The sequence below is a fragment of the Tinamus guttatus genome, unplaced genomic scaffold (assembly GCF_059628265.1).
Source record: "Tinamus guttatus ecotype Peru unplaced genomic scaffold, ASM5962826v1 Tinamus_guttatus_pri_ptg000580l, whole genome shotgun sequence".
Taxonomy (NCBI): domain Eukaryota; kingdom Metazoa; phylum Chordata; class Aves; order Tinamiformes; family Tinamidae; genus Tinamus; species Tinamus guttatus.
Window position 1 is genome coordinate 1,582,497 of NW_028289114.1, and position 12,838 is coordinate 1,595,334.

General features: G+C 41.6%; 1 protein-coding gene across 1 annotated transcript; it reads left to right on the forward strand.

Annotated features, from left to right (window-relative positions):
* Positions 1-4,634: 4,634 nt before the first annotated feature.
* On the forward strand, positions 4,635-6,365 carry TRH (thyrotropin releasing hormone). Its single transcript, XM_010214090.2, has 2 exons — positions 4,635-4,827; positions 5,740-6,365. The coding sequence occupies exons 1-2, from the start codon at positions 4,635-4,637 to the stop codon at positions 6,318-6,320; spliced, it is 774 nt and encodes a 257-aa protein (XP_010212392.2). The 3' UTR covers positions 6,321-6,365.
* Positions 6,366-12,838: the final 6,473 nt, after the last annotated feature.

Consider the following 12,838-nt stretch of genomic DNA (forward strand, 5'->3'; position numbering starts at 1 on the left):
AACATTTTACATATGTCAAATCCTCAGGAACTTCTGCGCCTTGTGTCTTTGACATCTCACCAGGCAGAAACTGGCAGCTTGGATTTTCACATGTGCTCTGTGCTGAATTTGAAAGGAGAGGTAGCCAAACTGAGGACTAGAGATTTTAAAATCCAAACCAGCCCATTCAAATACTTTATACCAAACTTTATGCCAAGCTCTTATTTTCTCTTCTCTTGCTCCCTTTCATGCCCAAATATGATTCCTCTATCATAGAATCCTTAAGGTTGGAAGGGACCTCTAGAGGTCATCTAGTCCAACCCCTGCACACGCAGGGTCACCTAGAGCACGTGGCACAGGACTGCGTCCAAGCGGGTTTTGAAGATCTCCAGAGAAGGAGACTCCACAACCTCTCTGGGCAGCCTGTTCCAGGGCTCTGGCACCCTCACTACTAATAATTTTTTCTTTAAGTTCCTGCGGAACTTTTGGTGTTTCATAATTAGGATGTGTTAGCAGCAAGTGTAAAAGAATAGCATAAAAGAAACAAACTAGCATGTTACTCTTTTATTATTATGGGAAATAATAATGTCTTACTTTCAAATCTCAAAATGAACTTGTAAGTTACTAGACAAATTGAATCAGGAAAGTTGCTCAAAAGCAAGCTGGATGTCCACCATTTCTATAACACCAAATTAAACCCCCCTGAATCTCTTCTTCCTACACCATGACTTCAACTCCAGCTCAGAAGCAACATTCTGGCAAGTCTGCTTTGTCCAATGACTAATTTTTTGGCACTGAACAAGGATCTCTTGAGTGCTGTCATTGGCAACTGGGATAAAACAATAGTCTGGGCAGCTGTTGTTTTCAATAGTTGGTGCCATTAGGCTCTGTCTTGCTTGTTTTCATTAGGTGACATTATTTGGTTTGTGGCTGGAATAAGACACAAGATACAGTGACATTCTTTCTGAAGTTGACCACTTTTTTCATAAATAATCGGGTTCCCATCTGACTGGAAAGCTATAGAGATTACCCTGCATAAACATTTGGAGATAATTACAAAATAAAGAAACATTACAGTGAATCCATTGAGAGATTTAATTCTGAACTGCCACTATCCCAGAAGGAACATTGTGAGTTAGACTGACTCTTAAACATACAATTAAGCCTGTCAAGTTCTGACTCCATAATATGTTGTTTAGCATTGAAAAGTCTGTTAGTAAAACAACATGTAGGATTAACTTCATGATGCTTTGGTTTCTTCTCCTCATTAAACTATAAAATAATTTAGCTGATATAAGCAACATGTTATTTATACTTCTTTTAGCAACAGGTTTAATGCTATGTGGGATACATCCCCTTCCCTCTAACATAATAACCTTCCTGGCCTTTATTCATTGAAGTACGAGAGGGGATTTGTGTGCATTCCCCGTGGAATTTACTCAGTAATTCTACTAAGAATTTCTCTGCACGGAAATTAATGTCTTCATCTCATTCAATACTCATCTTACTCATTATTTAAGACAGGACATCTAATCTCCCAAATATGAAGTTTCCTTAAAGGAGTTCCTATTAGTTTCAAGGAATTCAAGAGTTCAAGTATCATTGCTTCAGTGTTCGCAAACACTGCAACACTGCAAAAACTACAGAAATCTTAGGCTTAAAATTAGAGAACATGGTTCTGCTATTTCTGGGATCCTGGAAAAAGAACATGGCAACTTAAAATGCCAGAAGTTTCAAAGCAGAATCTTTACTTTCGCTCCTCACCATTTTCAAGTCATACTTCAAGTGACCTTCATCAGTAGCTGTCAGAGCTTGCAATGATTTCACCTGATTCCCTGGGCCAATTCAGTTGCCCAGCTCTAACTATCAGCCACTCCAAAAAGGGCCTCAGAGCTTGCATCAGAAACACATTTTCCACCACCTGCGTTTGAACTGGGAAGAGCAGTAGCAGCAAGGCCAAGACTCAATGCTGAAGCAAAGAAAGGCTACGGAAGAGGAGTTACATTCATTTCCCCTCTAGATTTTAACTCCTTAACTACTGAAAATGAATGGAAAACCTGCAAGTTCAGCAATGAAAGACCTTAGTTGGACCCTTCCTGAAGAATGGGGAAGAGAAGACCAAGAACTCCTCAAATTTTGTATTACAAACATAGGACAAACTAGTTGCACTTTCAGCAGCTCTCAGTAAAACTGGTAATAAATGCACTGGCAAGCTCTGCATTAATTTCACACAACCTTTTTTTTTTTCCCCCTATAGTTCAATAAAAGAAGAGCAGTTTCCGTAGCAACTTCTACACTTCATATTTGCCAAAGGGATGGCTATACTGAAGAAGACCAATTTGCTTCAGTAATGTGTCTCTACCATGACCAGAGCAAGATGTCCCGGGAAAGATGTAAAAATACTCACATAGACATTTTCCAATACTCTGCCGGCTCAGGCCGCAGCACTGCCAGGTGACACAGCAGCAAAGAGAGAAGGTTCACGCCAGTGTTGTATCGAGGAAGGTGTTTTCAAGTCATGCTGACAGCTTGCTAGTTTCTGCCACTACTTACTGCTGAAGACAAATTTTAACTTGAGAAGGACACACAAGTGAGTCTATGACACTCTGAGAGTAAGAGGGAAAGAAAAAAAAGACTTCACTTGGCTGACATCCTCCATGTAATAACAATAAAAGAAATGAGCCGAATCCTGCATCACTTAATCACTGTGAGCAATCTTTACTTGGGATTTAGTCCTCTCTCTATATTGTCATCAGGATTACTAAGCTTAGCAAAGAATCACTAGCCCTTTATCTGTACCCCAGCAAGATCTGTCTTGAGTAGCACTGTGGAAAAATAACTAAATATCTAAATAGATGGACAAGTAGAAAGAAGGAGTCTTATTTCCAGTTACAAAGATTATAGAAATGACTATCTTTTTAGTATCTAATGCTGCGCACCCTGTATTCTAGTACATTTTTCATGGAAGTCTATGACATGAATACATGGAATTGTAAGCCAAAAATTTACTATCACTCAGAAAGAAAACCTAAGGTCCAAATTTGTTTAAACATAATCCATTACAGTTTTTTCATTGTTTTCCTTCCTTAGCTTGATAAATTACTTATCCTTTTGCCTTTATCCCACAGTGCTTGCTTAATAGAAGATGCACGAGCTTCTTATTTTAAGCAGAAAAAATAACACCTTTTCTCTATGCTGTGTGTTACATAAAATTCAACATTATCTCTCTACAGAATGGAAAAATTGCAGTCTCTATGAGTCCAGCATGAACACAAGGAGGTCTGCACCGTTTTAAAGTGCAAACTCAGACCTCTGACATCAATAGAGAGAAAAAAAAAAAGGTACACACACAAAGCAACATATCACCTAAATTACCTCACAGCCATTTGCATAAAGGATCCAGAGGCAGCACGGTATAAGTACGGGGACACAAGCCACCCAAAGAGAACTTAGCAGCAGTTCGATTGGATACTGCATTTGTCTGTAGCACAGAAAGGGCAAATTTTAAGCTCAGATGCACAAACAGCTTTAAAGACCGAACAATCTCTTGGCAGAAGCATCAAGCAAAAATCGGAAACTACAAAGCAGGTAATTAACCAAATCATTTCCTTTTTGGCTGACTACTCTAACTTTCTTTCTAAAGATTTCTTTGAGCAGAATAGCCTGTGTGATATTCTTGGGGCTGTTTTCAAGGACATTATCGGGGTGACAGAAACCTGCCAATAAGACAGATAATAAACTCATTCTCTAATGTAAAAATTGGTAGAACTTCCTAATAGTGTATATTTCTTTTAGATGTTGGAGATGTAATTAAGCTAAATGATTGTTATAGTAATATTAAAGATGTATTACATTCAGCTGAACTAACCTCCACTTACTGTAAAAGAAATCAGTGATAGATATCTTAGAAACTCCATCGCTGACTAGAAAAAATTGAAAACTTGTTACACAGGTGAATGGTAAAAGAGGATATGCTTATTAATATTTGTCTCTAAAAAGAAATGTGAAATGCTTTAGCAATGCAGGAAGTTTCTGTGAAATCTTCCTGACCAACGGAGCACAGCTCTCTTACTACATAGACAAATGCATACAGACACAGAGAGAGACAACAAGCTACTTTAAATTGGTATACACATTTAATTAATGGCCTGTTAAAGTTGTGTTTTAACCGAAGATGGAACAAAAGTGTTGCAAATCCTAATATCATTTTCATATGAACCCTTAACAAACAGAATCATGCGGTGAACATGGTTTTAAAATGTATATGTGTGTGCACTTCATGTGCAGCAATGATTACACAGGCTTAAAGAGGGAAATTACTTTTGCCTCAGGCAAAATATCTGATTAAATTGATTCTCAGAATTACCTGTATGTCATGAAGTTAGGTGTTTAAAATGTTAATTCTTATTCTGCCAGAAAAATGAACAAATAGTCCTTGGTTTCAGTCATGAAGAATTTACAGTTTCTTCAAAGACCATGAGATAAACCAAGAGCACTGTAACAGAAATCAGGAGGGACTTTCCTAAGAGACCTCAGCCGCCACCAGCAGCGCCATGTCTCTTTTTCTGGAAATACTGCTGTTATTAGTGGGTTCATTTTGCTGCACCTCCCTGTGCTTCTCCGCCCCAGGGAAGCCGCGGGAGCCCGGTCGCGCCATGCGGTCTGTCCCGCTGCCACTGCTGCTCCTCTGCCTGAGCCTGTGCACCCACTGCCTGCGCCGCGGGCAGCCGCTGCCAGGGGGAGGCACCAACGTGGAGAAAAGGCCCCTGGATGACAACATGCGGGAGGCAGAAAGCCTCATCCTTCAGTCTGTCCTCAAGAAATCCGAGGAAGAAAAGATCAATAAAGGTATATATAACACTGGGGACACCTCTCTCATTAGCTCCAGTGCAGTTAGTTCCAAGTTTCTCTATGTATTATTCTAATTATAATTAAGAGAAGGGGAAGGATATAAGGTCTGTTATAGTCCATTCATGGAGAATTCTCAAAAGGGACTTCTTCTCTAAAACCTTCCAGCTTGGGATCTGCTCTGGCATCACTGAGCAGCTACTGCATAGAAAGAAGGTAGAAGCCTATCGTAGAAAACCTGCCTGTCTGGAAAGCTCCAACGGGACAGATGGAAAACATTCCCTAGTTGTGGACCCTGTCCCTGCTGTTCAGTGCGGGTGGGAGCGTTCCCATCCATCTGCTACCTCATCCCACTGGCCTCTACATCCGCTAGGGGAGGGCTTTGCCGTGGCCGGGAATGCGGGGGCTGCTCTGGTGTCAGTCCCTCCCAACTGGCTGCAAGCACTCTGCTCCCACCAGCCAGAGCCCTGGAGGCAAATTAGACAGGGGGCTGCAAGAAGCGCAAAGGGGCCTGTCGCCACCAAGGAGCAGGGAGCCTCAATTTCAGAGTAGAAAAAACAACTGGCCCCAAAGTGCCCATAGAAACAGCCTTCCTCCTCCTTTGCATGAATGCTGAGAGTAGGTCATGTTCACCACATTAGGCTTTCTCACTGGATCTCTTCTCATTTTGTTTGCTGCTAGTTCCTAGTATATCAACCCATCCTTGCTACAACTGCACCACAACAATTCCCACAGCTGTGTTCATATCCAGAGTGATTATATTCAAGGCTACACAGATATTGTAATTGCAATTAAATGGGTGTGATGAGCAAAAGAATATGCTCCTGCACCACAGCACTCCACAAATTCACATTTCAGCTTCCTCAGTGAGGATCATGTGAGTTCATTTACATTATTCTTTTCCTTGGACAGAATCAAACACCCCTCTGCCAGAATGGCTTTCTAAAAGACAACACCCTGGAAAGAGGTACATAAGTGACCTGGAGAAGAGACAGCATCCTGGGAAAAGAGAGGATGCGGAAGAATCATCTTATGGAGACATTCAGAAGAGACAGCATCCAGGGAAAAGAGAAGAAGAAGGCAGCCTTGCCAGTTACCTGGAGCTGAAAAAGCGACAGCATCCTGGCAGACGGTCATTGTGGGACCAGCACGCTGACACCCCGAGCGCACAGCTAACCTACTTGAATGAGTTATCCAAAAGACAGCACCCAGGCAAAAGGTATCTGCCATATAAGCTTCAGCATCCTGGCAGTAGAGGCTGGAATGATGAGCGAGACCTAAGGGACCAGCATGTGGAGAAACGCCAGCATCCTGGGAAAAGGTACTTGGATACTAAAAACCCAGAAGATGCAGCCCCCTGTGACTTTCAGGAGTCCTCCAGCTGCAATGAAGGCAGCTTATTGCTTGATTTAGTGGAAGATGTCAGCAGGGTAGAAGAAAAACGTCAGCACCCAGGAGGGGGATTAGCATGGGAGAGTGAAGCAGAGGAATGAGAAAGTAAACACGCACATGTGATGAAGTGAACTGCCAGAGCACTAAAAAAATCCGTTCACCCCCTTTCATCTCCCCACTCCTGACCTGCTACACCTATCTTTAAGTATGTGAGTGTTCCCATTGAACTTAATGGCTTTGTCACACACTTAAAGTAAAGGAACTGCAGATCCCATCTGAATGGGCTAGGCAAGTGCTGAGGGTGTTCTCCCTTGCGCTGGGAAGTTAGGAGTGCTCAGTTACTTGTTGGACTAGACCTCAAGATGATCCCACTATGTGTGTCCAAGGTTCTGTTCCCAAAGGACTAAAGCAGACTCTTTAATATTTGTTCAGACACTAATAAAGCAGAATAATTATATAATTTCCTCTCACGTCAGTGAAATTAGTCAATGAATAGGAAGGAGAAAAGAAGAACATATGCCAGTGATTTCAAAATGAAACTCAATAGATTTTCACTTCCAAATGATACATTAATGAGACACATACCCCCTGGGTACCACAGTCTATCCAGATAACACACACTAGACAGAGGTAAGGACTTTGTCCAAACTGAACAGAACACGTGATTGACTTCGTACTTCGGGTCACAAAACCACATTTCATTTAGGAGTCTGCACAGCACAAAGGGTCAATATATCCCAGACCAGCTAAACCACAAGTTGGGAACTCTCCCCTACGTACACTCTGTCCTGGATCCCATCCTGGTGCATGCACATTGCAGTCCTCCTGTTTGAAATCATGCTGTCATCTTCTTAGGTATTTATAATTGCAACAAGTAGACATCCTTTTCTTCTGATAAGGATTTCTGATCTGTACCCTTTCAAACAAATGTTTTTCCTTTCTGTGGTCAGATTGCCAGAAATGTTCACTTGATATGACAATTCAATAAACATCAATAGTCGATTCTTGGTGTCCTTATTGATTGTGCAAACAAAATATAGAGTAAAAAACATAAAACCACCCCAAGATAAATAAAAATAAATATAACATCACAGGATATCTTTCAATGCAAAAATCTGCATGCCAGTGATCAGTACAATATACAAATCTGTTTGGCTACTGAAGTGGAAGGGTGGAAGGGTGATTTGCACCAAGATATTCTATTTTTAAATCTGCTTGAATGATACAATAAAAACATGAATCTTTGGCTAAACCCACAGCAACCTTGTCACATAGCTCAAGGGGACCTTTACCTGTTTGAGACTGAACCTGGCAAAAAGCTGTTTGAGGTAGGCTAGCCTTACAGAGAAGAGGAAAGGTTTATTAATCCATGCACAGCGCAGACCTTCGGAATTCTGTAATCTTGTGCAACCCAGTCACATACATGTCCCTGAGGAGTAATGAAAATTTTCATTAGAAAATCTTTGTGTTGTATGCTTGCCAAATAGCTTTGCAGTAGCTGAGCTTATCTGGATCTGATTACTGTGTTTGCAAAGCACATACACAAACGCCCTTGAAATAGTATAAACAATAATTTATATGAAATTAAAATATTTCTGTAGGATTGTAGTGCTCATGCTACGGGTTGCAAATACAGAAGTATCTCTTGTGCTTTGTTCAAGGCTTCTACCATTTTAAAAAGTTCTTGTTATGTGACGTACCTACTTCATACACTGCACCATCAGGACAGTGAAAAACAAAAACTACAAACCTTATTCCCTATTCATTGGTCTAAACACATGATTTATTGACTTTTGCAATTAATGCACAGTATTTTCTCAATCGCATATTTCTTAATATCAAGACATTTTCTTGAACATTCCTTTTAGAAATGTTTGTTCCTCCCTCCCTGTGCTACAGTAGTTTTGCCATATGGCTCAGTTACCGTGGAGAAAAAAAAAAACGATCTCAGCAAGTTTTGCTTGTTACGTGCTCGATGTTCCTAGGCTGATCAACACACAACATGGCCAACGAAGGAATTTATAACTTTGGAAATATCTGCAGTATTTCATATACATGACAAGTGGCAGACCTCTGCTCATGACAGGGGTTTTCAATTAACAAGTGCTGAATAAATTCTCAGAGGAGGAGGCTGGGAGCATTTTATACACTTCAAACTTCTTTAAGTCCTGCTCCCTCCCCCCGCCACCTTATGATGCCTTCTTAAGCTTTAAATGAGCAGTTTTCATTTTGCAAGAAAAAAAAAAAGAGATTTCTCTAAAGAATGCCATTTCATATACCACTTCCTGCTAACAAATGAAGCTTTTTTAAACCTCAGGGAATCTTAACAGTACTACACAAGACCACCACCACTAAATGTCCAAAGTAAATAATGAGGAAGGATTCAGTCTGAACAGAGACTCCTGTCAGAAACAGAGTCAGGATTCCCTGAGAAAATTCAGTTATCTACCTGCCTTGAGATTAGTTTTAGAGCTGTGTGAAGATGCTGATGTTTTGTTTACCTTGACGAAACAACTACAGCCTAAAAGTCCTAGGAAAGAAATGAAGAAAAGGACACGTGTCAGTTATCTGCAGATTCACTTTGTCTGCTTACAGGAAATGAGGAAGCGCAGGCTGAAGAAAGGTTAAGTAGTTAAAATAAAAACCACAGATTATATTGCCATGCTGGAGGAACATATAAGACCCTGAAAGAGATGGGACAGGTCAGATACTAGTCGAATGTACTGATAGTAGCTAAAAGGCAGACAGCTCTTGAGTTTATTTCACTTTGGTCTGAGCTGACAGCAAGGGACAGGCAAGGAAACAGTATCTCACAGACCCACTCTGTCTATGTCACAGACCCACCGACACATGCAACATTTAACCACTCAAGGAACTCCTTCCTCTTTTACCCATATTAATACAATATGCCTTCTCCATACTGAAGGAAAATATGGACTTAATAAAACAGGCAAATATTCGTGCAAGACGGATCAGATGTAAAGAAATATCCAATTCACCATAGCAAAGCTAGGTGCTTTATTGCTGTAATAGATGTATGTCTTAATTGAATACAACTGAATAAGATTATTTAAGATAACCTTAAAAGGCAACAGATATAAGGAAAATGTGATGTTATGACCAGGGAAAGAGACCTGCTTTGAAAAGGCTGTCTAGAGGCCATGTGCTGCTTTTTCACACAGAAGTATATGTTTCTCTTCATTCTGAAGCCAGAACTGATGTGGAATGTGCCCAAAGAAGCTACTGCAATAAGAGAAATGGAGGAAAGCGATAAACAAAGAGAAATGAAAAATATAATGAGACTTTATGAAAGGTTCCTAAAGCTGAAGCAGTTGAGACAAAAAGAGCAAGCACATCATTAGAACAAGCTCTTTGAACAAGCAGGTTGTATTAAAGATGACAGCAATAACAACCCTGCAAAATATTCCCACAAATCATTTACTAAAAGGCAGCCTTTTCCTGCTGTCAAACAGCAAGGCAGTATCTAAGGGGCATTATGGTTATTATTGATTTTAGACGTGCTGCCTTCAAGATGCGAATCAGCTGCTGTACCCATTTGTAGGGGAAACACGAGACAGAGACTACCAGAGAGAGCACTCAAATACGGATGCAGTTGAAATCTGAAATGACATGGTGGCACTACAGATCCTACAGTTAGAATGTTAAATAATATGTAATCACAGTGGAATTCTGAATATTCCTATCTCTCCTCTTTATAATTCCTACTCTATTTAAAAGTGGTGCCATACCGTGGTATCTGTTGCAGTCAGTACAAGCATGCCAGATTCATTAGCTGCGATAAGGGAACAGATAAACTCGTGTCGATGTCCGGCCTGCCAGAAATAGGATTTGACGAATTGCCGGCTTCAGCTCTTACAAGTCATTACGCTGACAGTTTTGATTGATGACTCCGCAAACACATAAAAATCACAGATTTGGCAAGAAGATGTAGCTTCTCCTATCCTTCCTATGTGGAATAATTAAGATTTCTTCGTAGCAAAATGTTTACTATAGGCAGCTTGAGTATAGTCAATATATGAGTTTTCATTAAAAGACTTAAGAAGAGAGATAGGAAAATCTTTAGTTCTCTGAGTAAAATTAAAATTACAGAAAATGTTGTTTTGGATCTATCCAGAGCAAAGCAAACAAACAAACAAACAACTTTCTGTTTTCTCAGATAAATGAGAATCAAAGATCATTCTAGATTATTGGAAACATTGGAAATATTTCATACAACCCATCTCAAGGTTTAAAAATATATTCTAAAATTTTATCATGAAATATAGGCCAATTTCAGAAATACAGCCTCCATTTAGACCAAATATTTGTTTAGTTTAGAAATTCTGAGGAAAAACATTCTGATTTTTCCAGTCCTTGCTCCCTTGAAAAATGCATAATGAATTCAACAGTTAATTTTCAGATATTGTGGCCTTTTTCTTTTTTCTCGATAAGTGAGCTGTATTTGTGCAAAACTGTTCCACTACATTCCTTGAGAAGCAGACAGACCTTATCAAGAACTAATTCTAGTCTGCATTTACCGCTCCAGTGCTGGGATCAGACTCTATTATTCATCCTTCCAGAAGCCACTGTAGATTTTACGGGACAACAGAGAAGGCAGGAGAAGCTAGCTGGAATATCCCTCTGGCAGGAGTGTGCCACTGTTACAGTGCTGTCTGTCTTCCTCTTCCCAACTGCATCCTTACTACAGGATTTCATCTTGGACATTGGTAGCAAATTCCCTCCCTAAATTCCCTCTTAGAGGTACTACAATGTCTCACAAGATACTACACAATTGGTAACTGAACTTTGCAAAGAGCTGGGAGAGCCTTCACAAAAGCAGGTCAGCTGGCATCGCAAGCAAGACCCGTTCTTGTGGTAGAGTAGGAGGAGTTACAGATTGGAAAAGGGGTTTTGCAGGCTGAGTGTTCGTATCTCAACAGCAGGAAGAGGGAATAAACGTGCCTGAGTTTGCCACTCGAGCAAGCCTTTGAAACACAGTCCTTTTTTGTACTGTTGCTCTTACATTACATTACCATTTCTTTCCATTGCAACTATATGGATGAAGACAAGTTCATTTTTGAGGCACCGTAAATTGGATTCTATAGATTGACTTTTCTGGTCTGTGAATATTCTCTGAGTGAGGAAGTGTGTCTGAATGAGTGAAAAGCAGCCAAAGACTACTCACGTCTACAGCAGCACAAACTTATATTATTCCCTAACACTTCAGCAAGGGTACATGAGCCCAGATTTGCCTTTGGGAACAAATGAGCACCATTTGACCCATCACAAGTACATCTGGCATGCCGACTCCGCATCATTTATCACTTCTATTAGTACCAGTCTAATAGTGTCAAAAAGATTCAAACCAGAGCAAACAAGTGCAATCACTTAATAGAGAGTGAGCTCTGGAAGAAATGGTAAAGACCATTTGTATTCAGAAATATACAAACCTATATTATTTTTCTTTCAAGGTGTTGAATGAAATTTCTTTATTCAAGAGTGACTGACACATGGCTTTTAATCTGTATTCCAGAAAGATTTATTTGGTAAGATGCTCTGTTGTGGTCTATAGAGAACATGCAGACATGCAGAACATGCACACAACTAGCTAAAGACTGAGCAAAGCCTCTGGTCCCCAGAGCACGCTGCAGCAGATGAGCGTGCTTGCCACAGCTCACTGCAAGCAGCCCTTCTCGCTGTATGGGTATGGCTAGCGTCCAACAGCAAGCCTCATTTTATGACTTTCATCCTTGTATTTATCATTTTACGAGGCTTTAAAATTATCCATTCAAAACGGGACACTTGCGGAGGCCATGGCAAAGGGCAGGTTTATGGAAGGGCCCTGCTGCTCAGCAGCCTGGCTCTGCCCTCGTGCGCCGCTGGGAGCAGCAGCTCCAGGGCCAGCCCTGCAGGCGCCCGGCCGGCTCCGGAGAGCCCACGGGGCAGCGGCTCCGCAGCGCCGGCCGGGCCGCCCCGCAGCAGCCGCTTCCCGCCCCGCGCTCCCGGCTCGGCCGCCACGGCCTCCTCCGCAGGAAGGCTCCGAGGAGCGAAGCTCGCCCGTCCCGTACAGCTCATGTCGTAGGCCTTATCTTGCATACACAAGCACATAGCTCGTGCAAGGTATTACACAGCTGCAAACTGATCCTTGCAAAGAGCTGCAAGAGCCTTCTTGAAAGCGGGTCGGCTAGCGCTGCAAGCAGGGCCTGTTCACACTGTTCCTGTGGCCGTGCAGGAGGACCTATGGATGGGAAATGGGCTTCCGCAGGCCAAGTGTTCGCATTCCAATGGCAGGAATGAGGCAATAAACGTGCCCGAGTTTGCCACTCGAGCAAGGCTCTGGAACACCCTCTGCTTTTGGCAACTGAAACATGAACCCGGCAGGCCAGGAATTCACCGTGCCACAGCCGCTCATAGTCCGCTCGCCCCTGTTCCCTTTGCCCTGCAATACGGGTGCCAGCCTGGAGTGCTCACAGGAGCTAATGCAGAATAACTGCTATTCCACCATGACTATTCCAGGGTCTTCGTTGTTTATTTAGACAAGATTTAAATTCTTACGCCTGAAAGCGACCCACATAACCATTCCATACTGATACAGATGGCAGGAGACACCATGCTTGGA

What these genes read in the sequence shown, in the direction of transcription:
- TRH (XM_010214090.2), top strand. Translation starts at nt 4,635, where the DNA reads ATGCGGTCTGTCCCGCTGCCACTGCTGCTCCTCTGCCTGAGCCTGTGC. An exon ending in GGAAGAAAAGATCAATAAAG is followed by an intron (nt 4,828 to 5,739) that starts GTATATATAACA and finishes TTCCTTGGACAG; the next exon opens with AATCAAACACCCCTCTGCCA.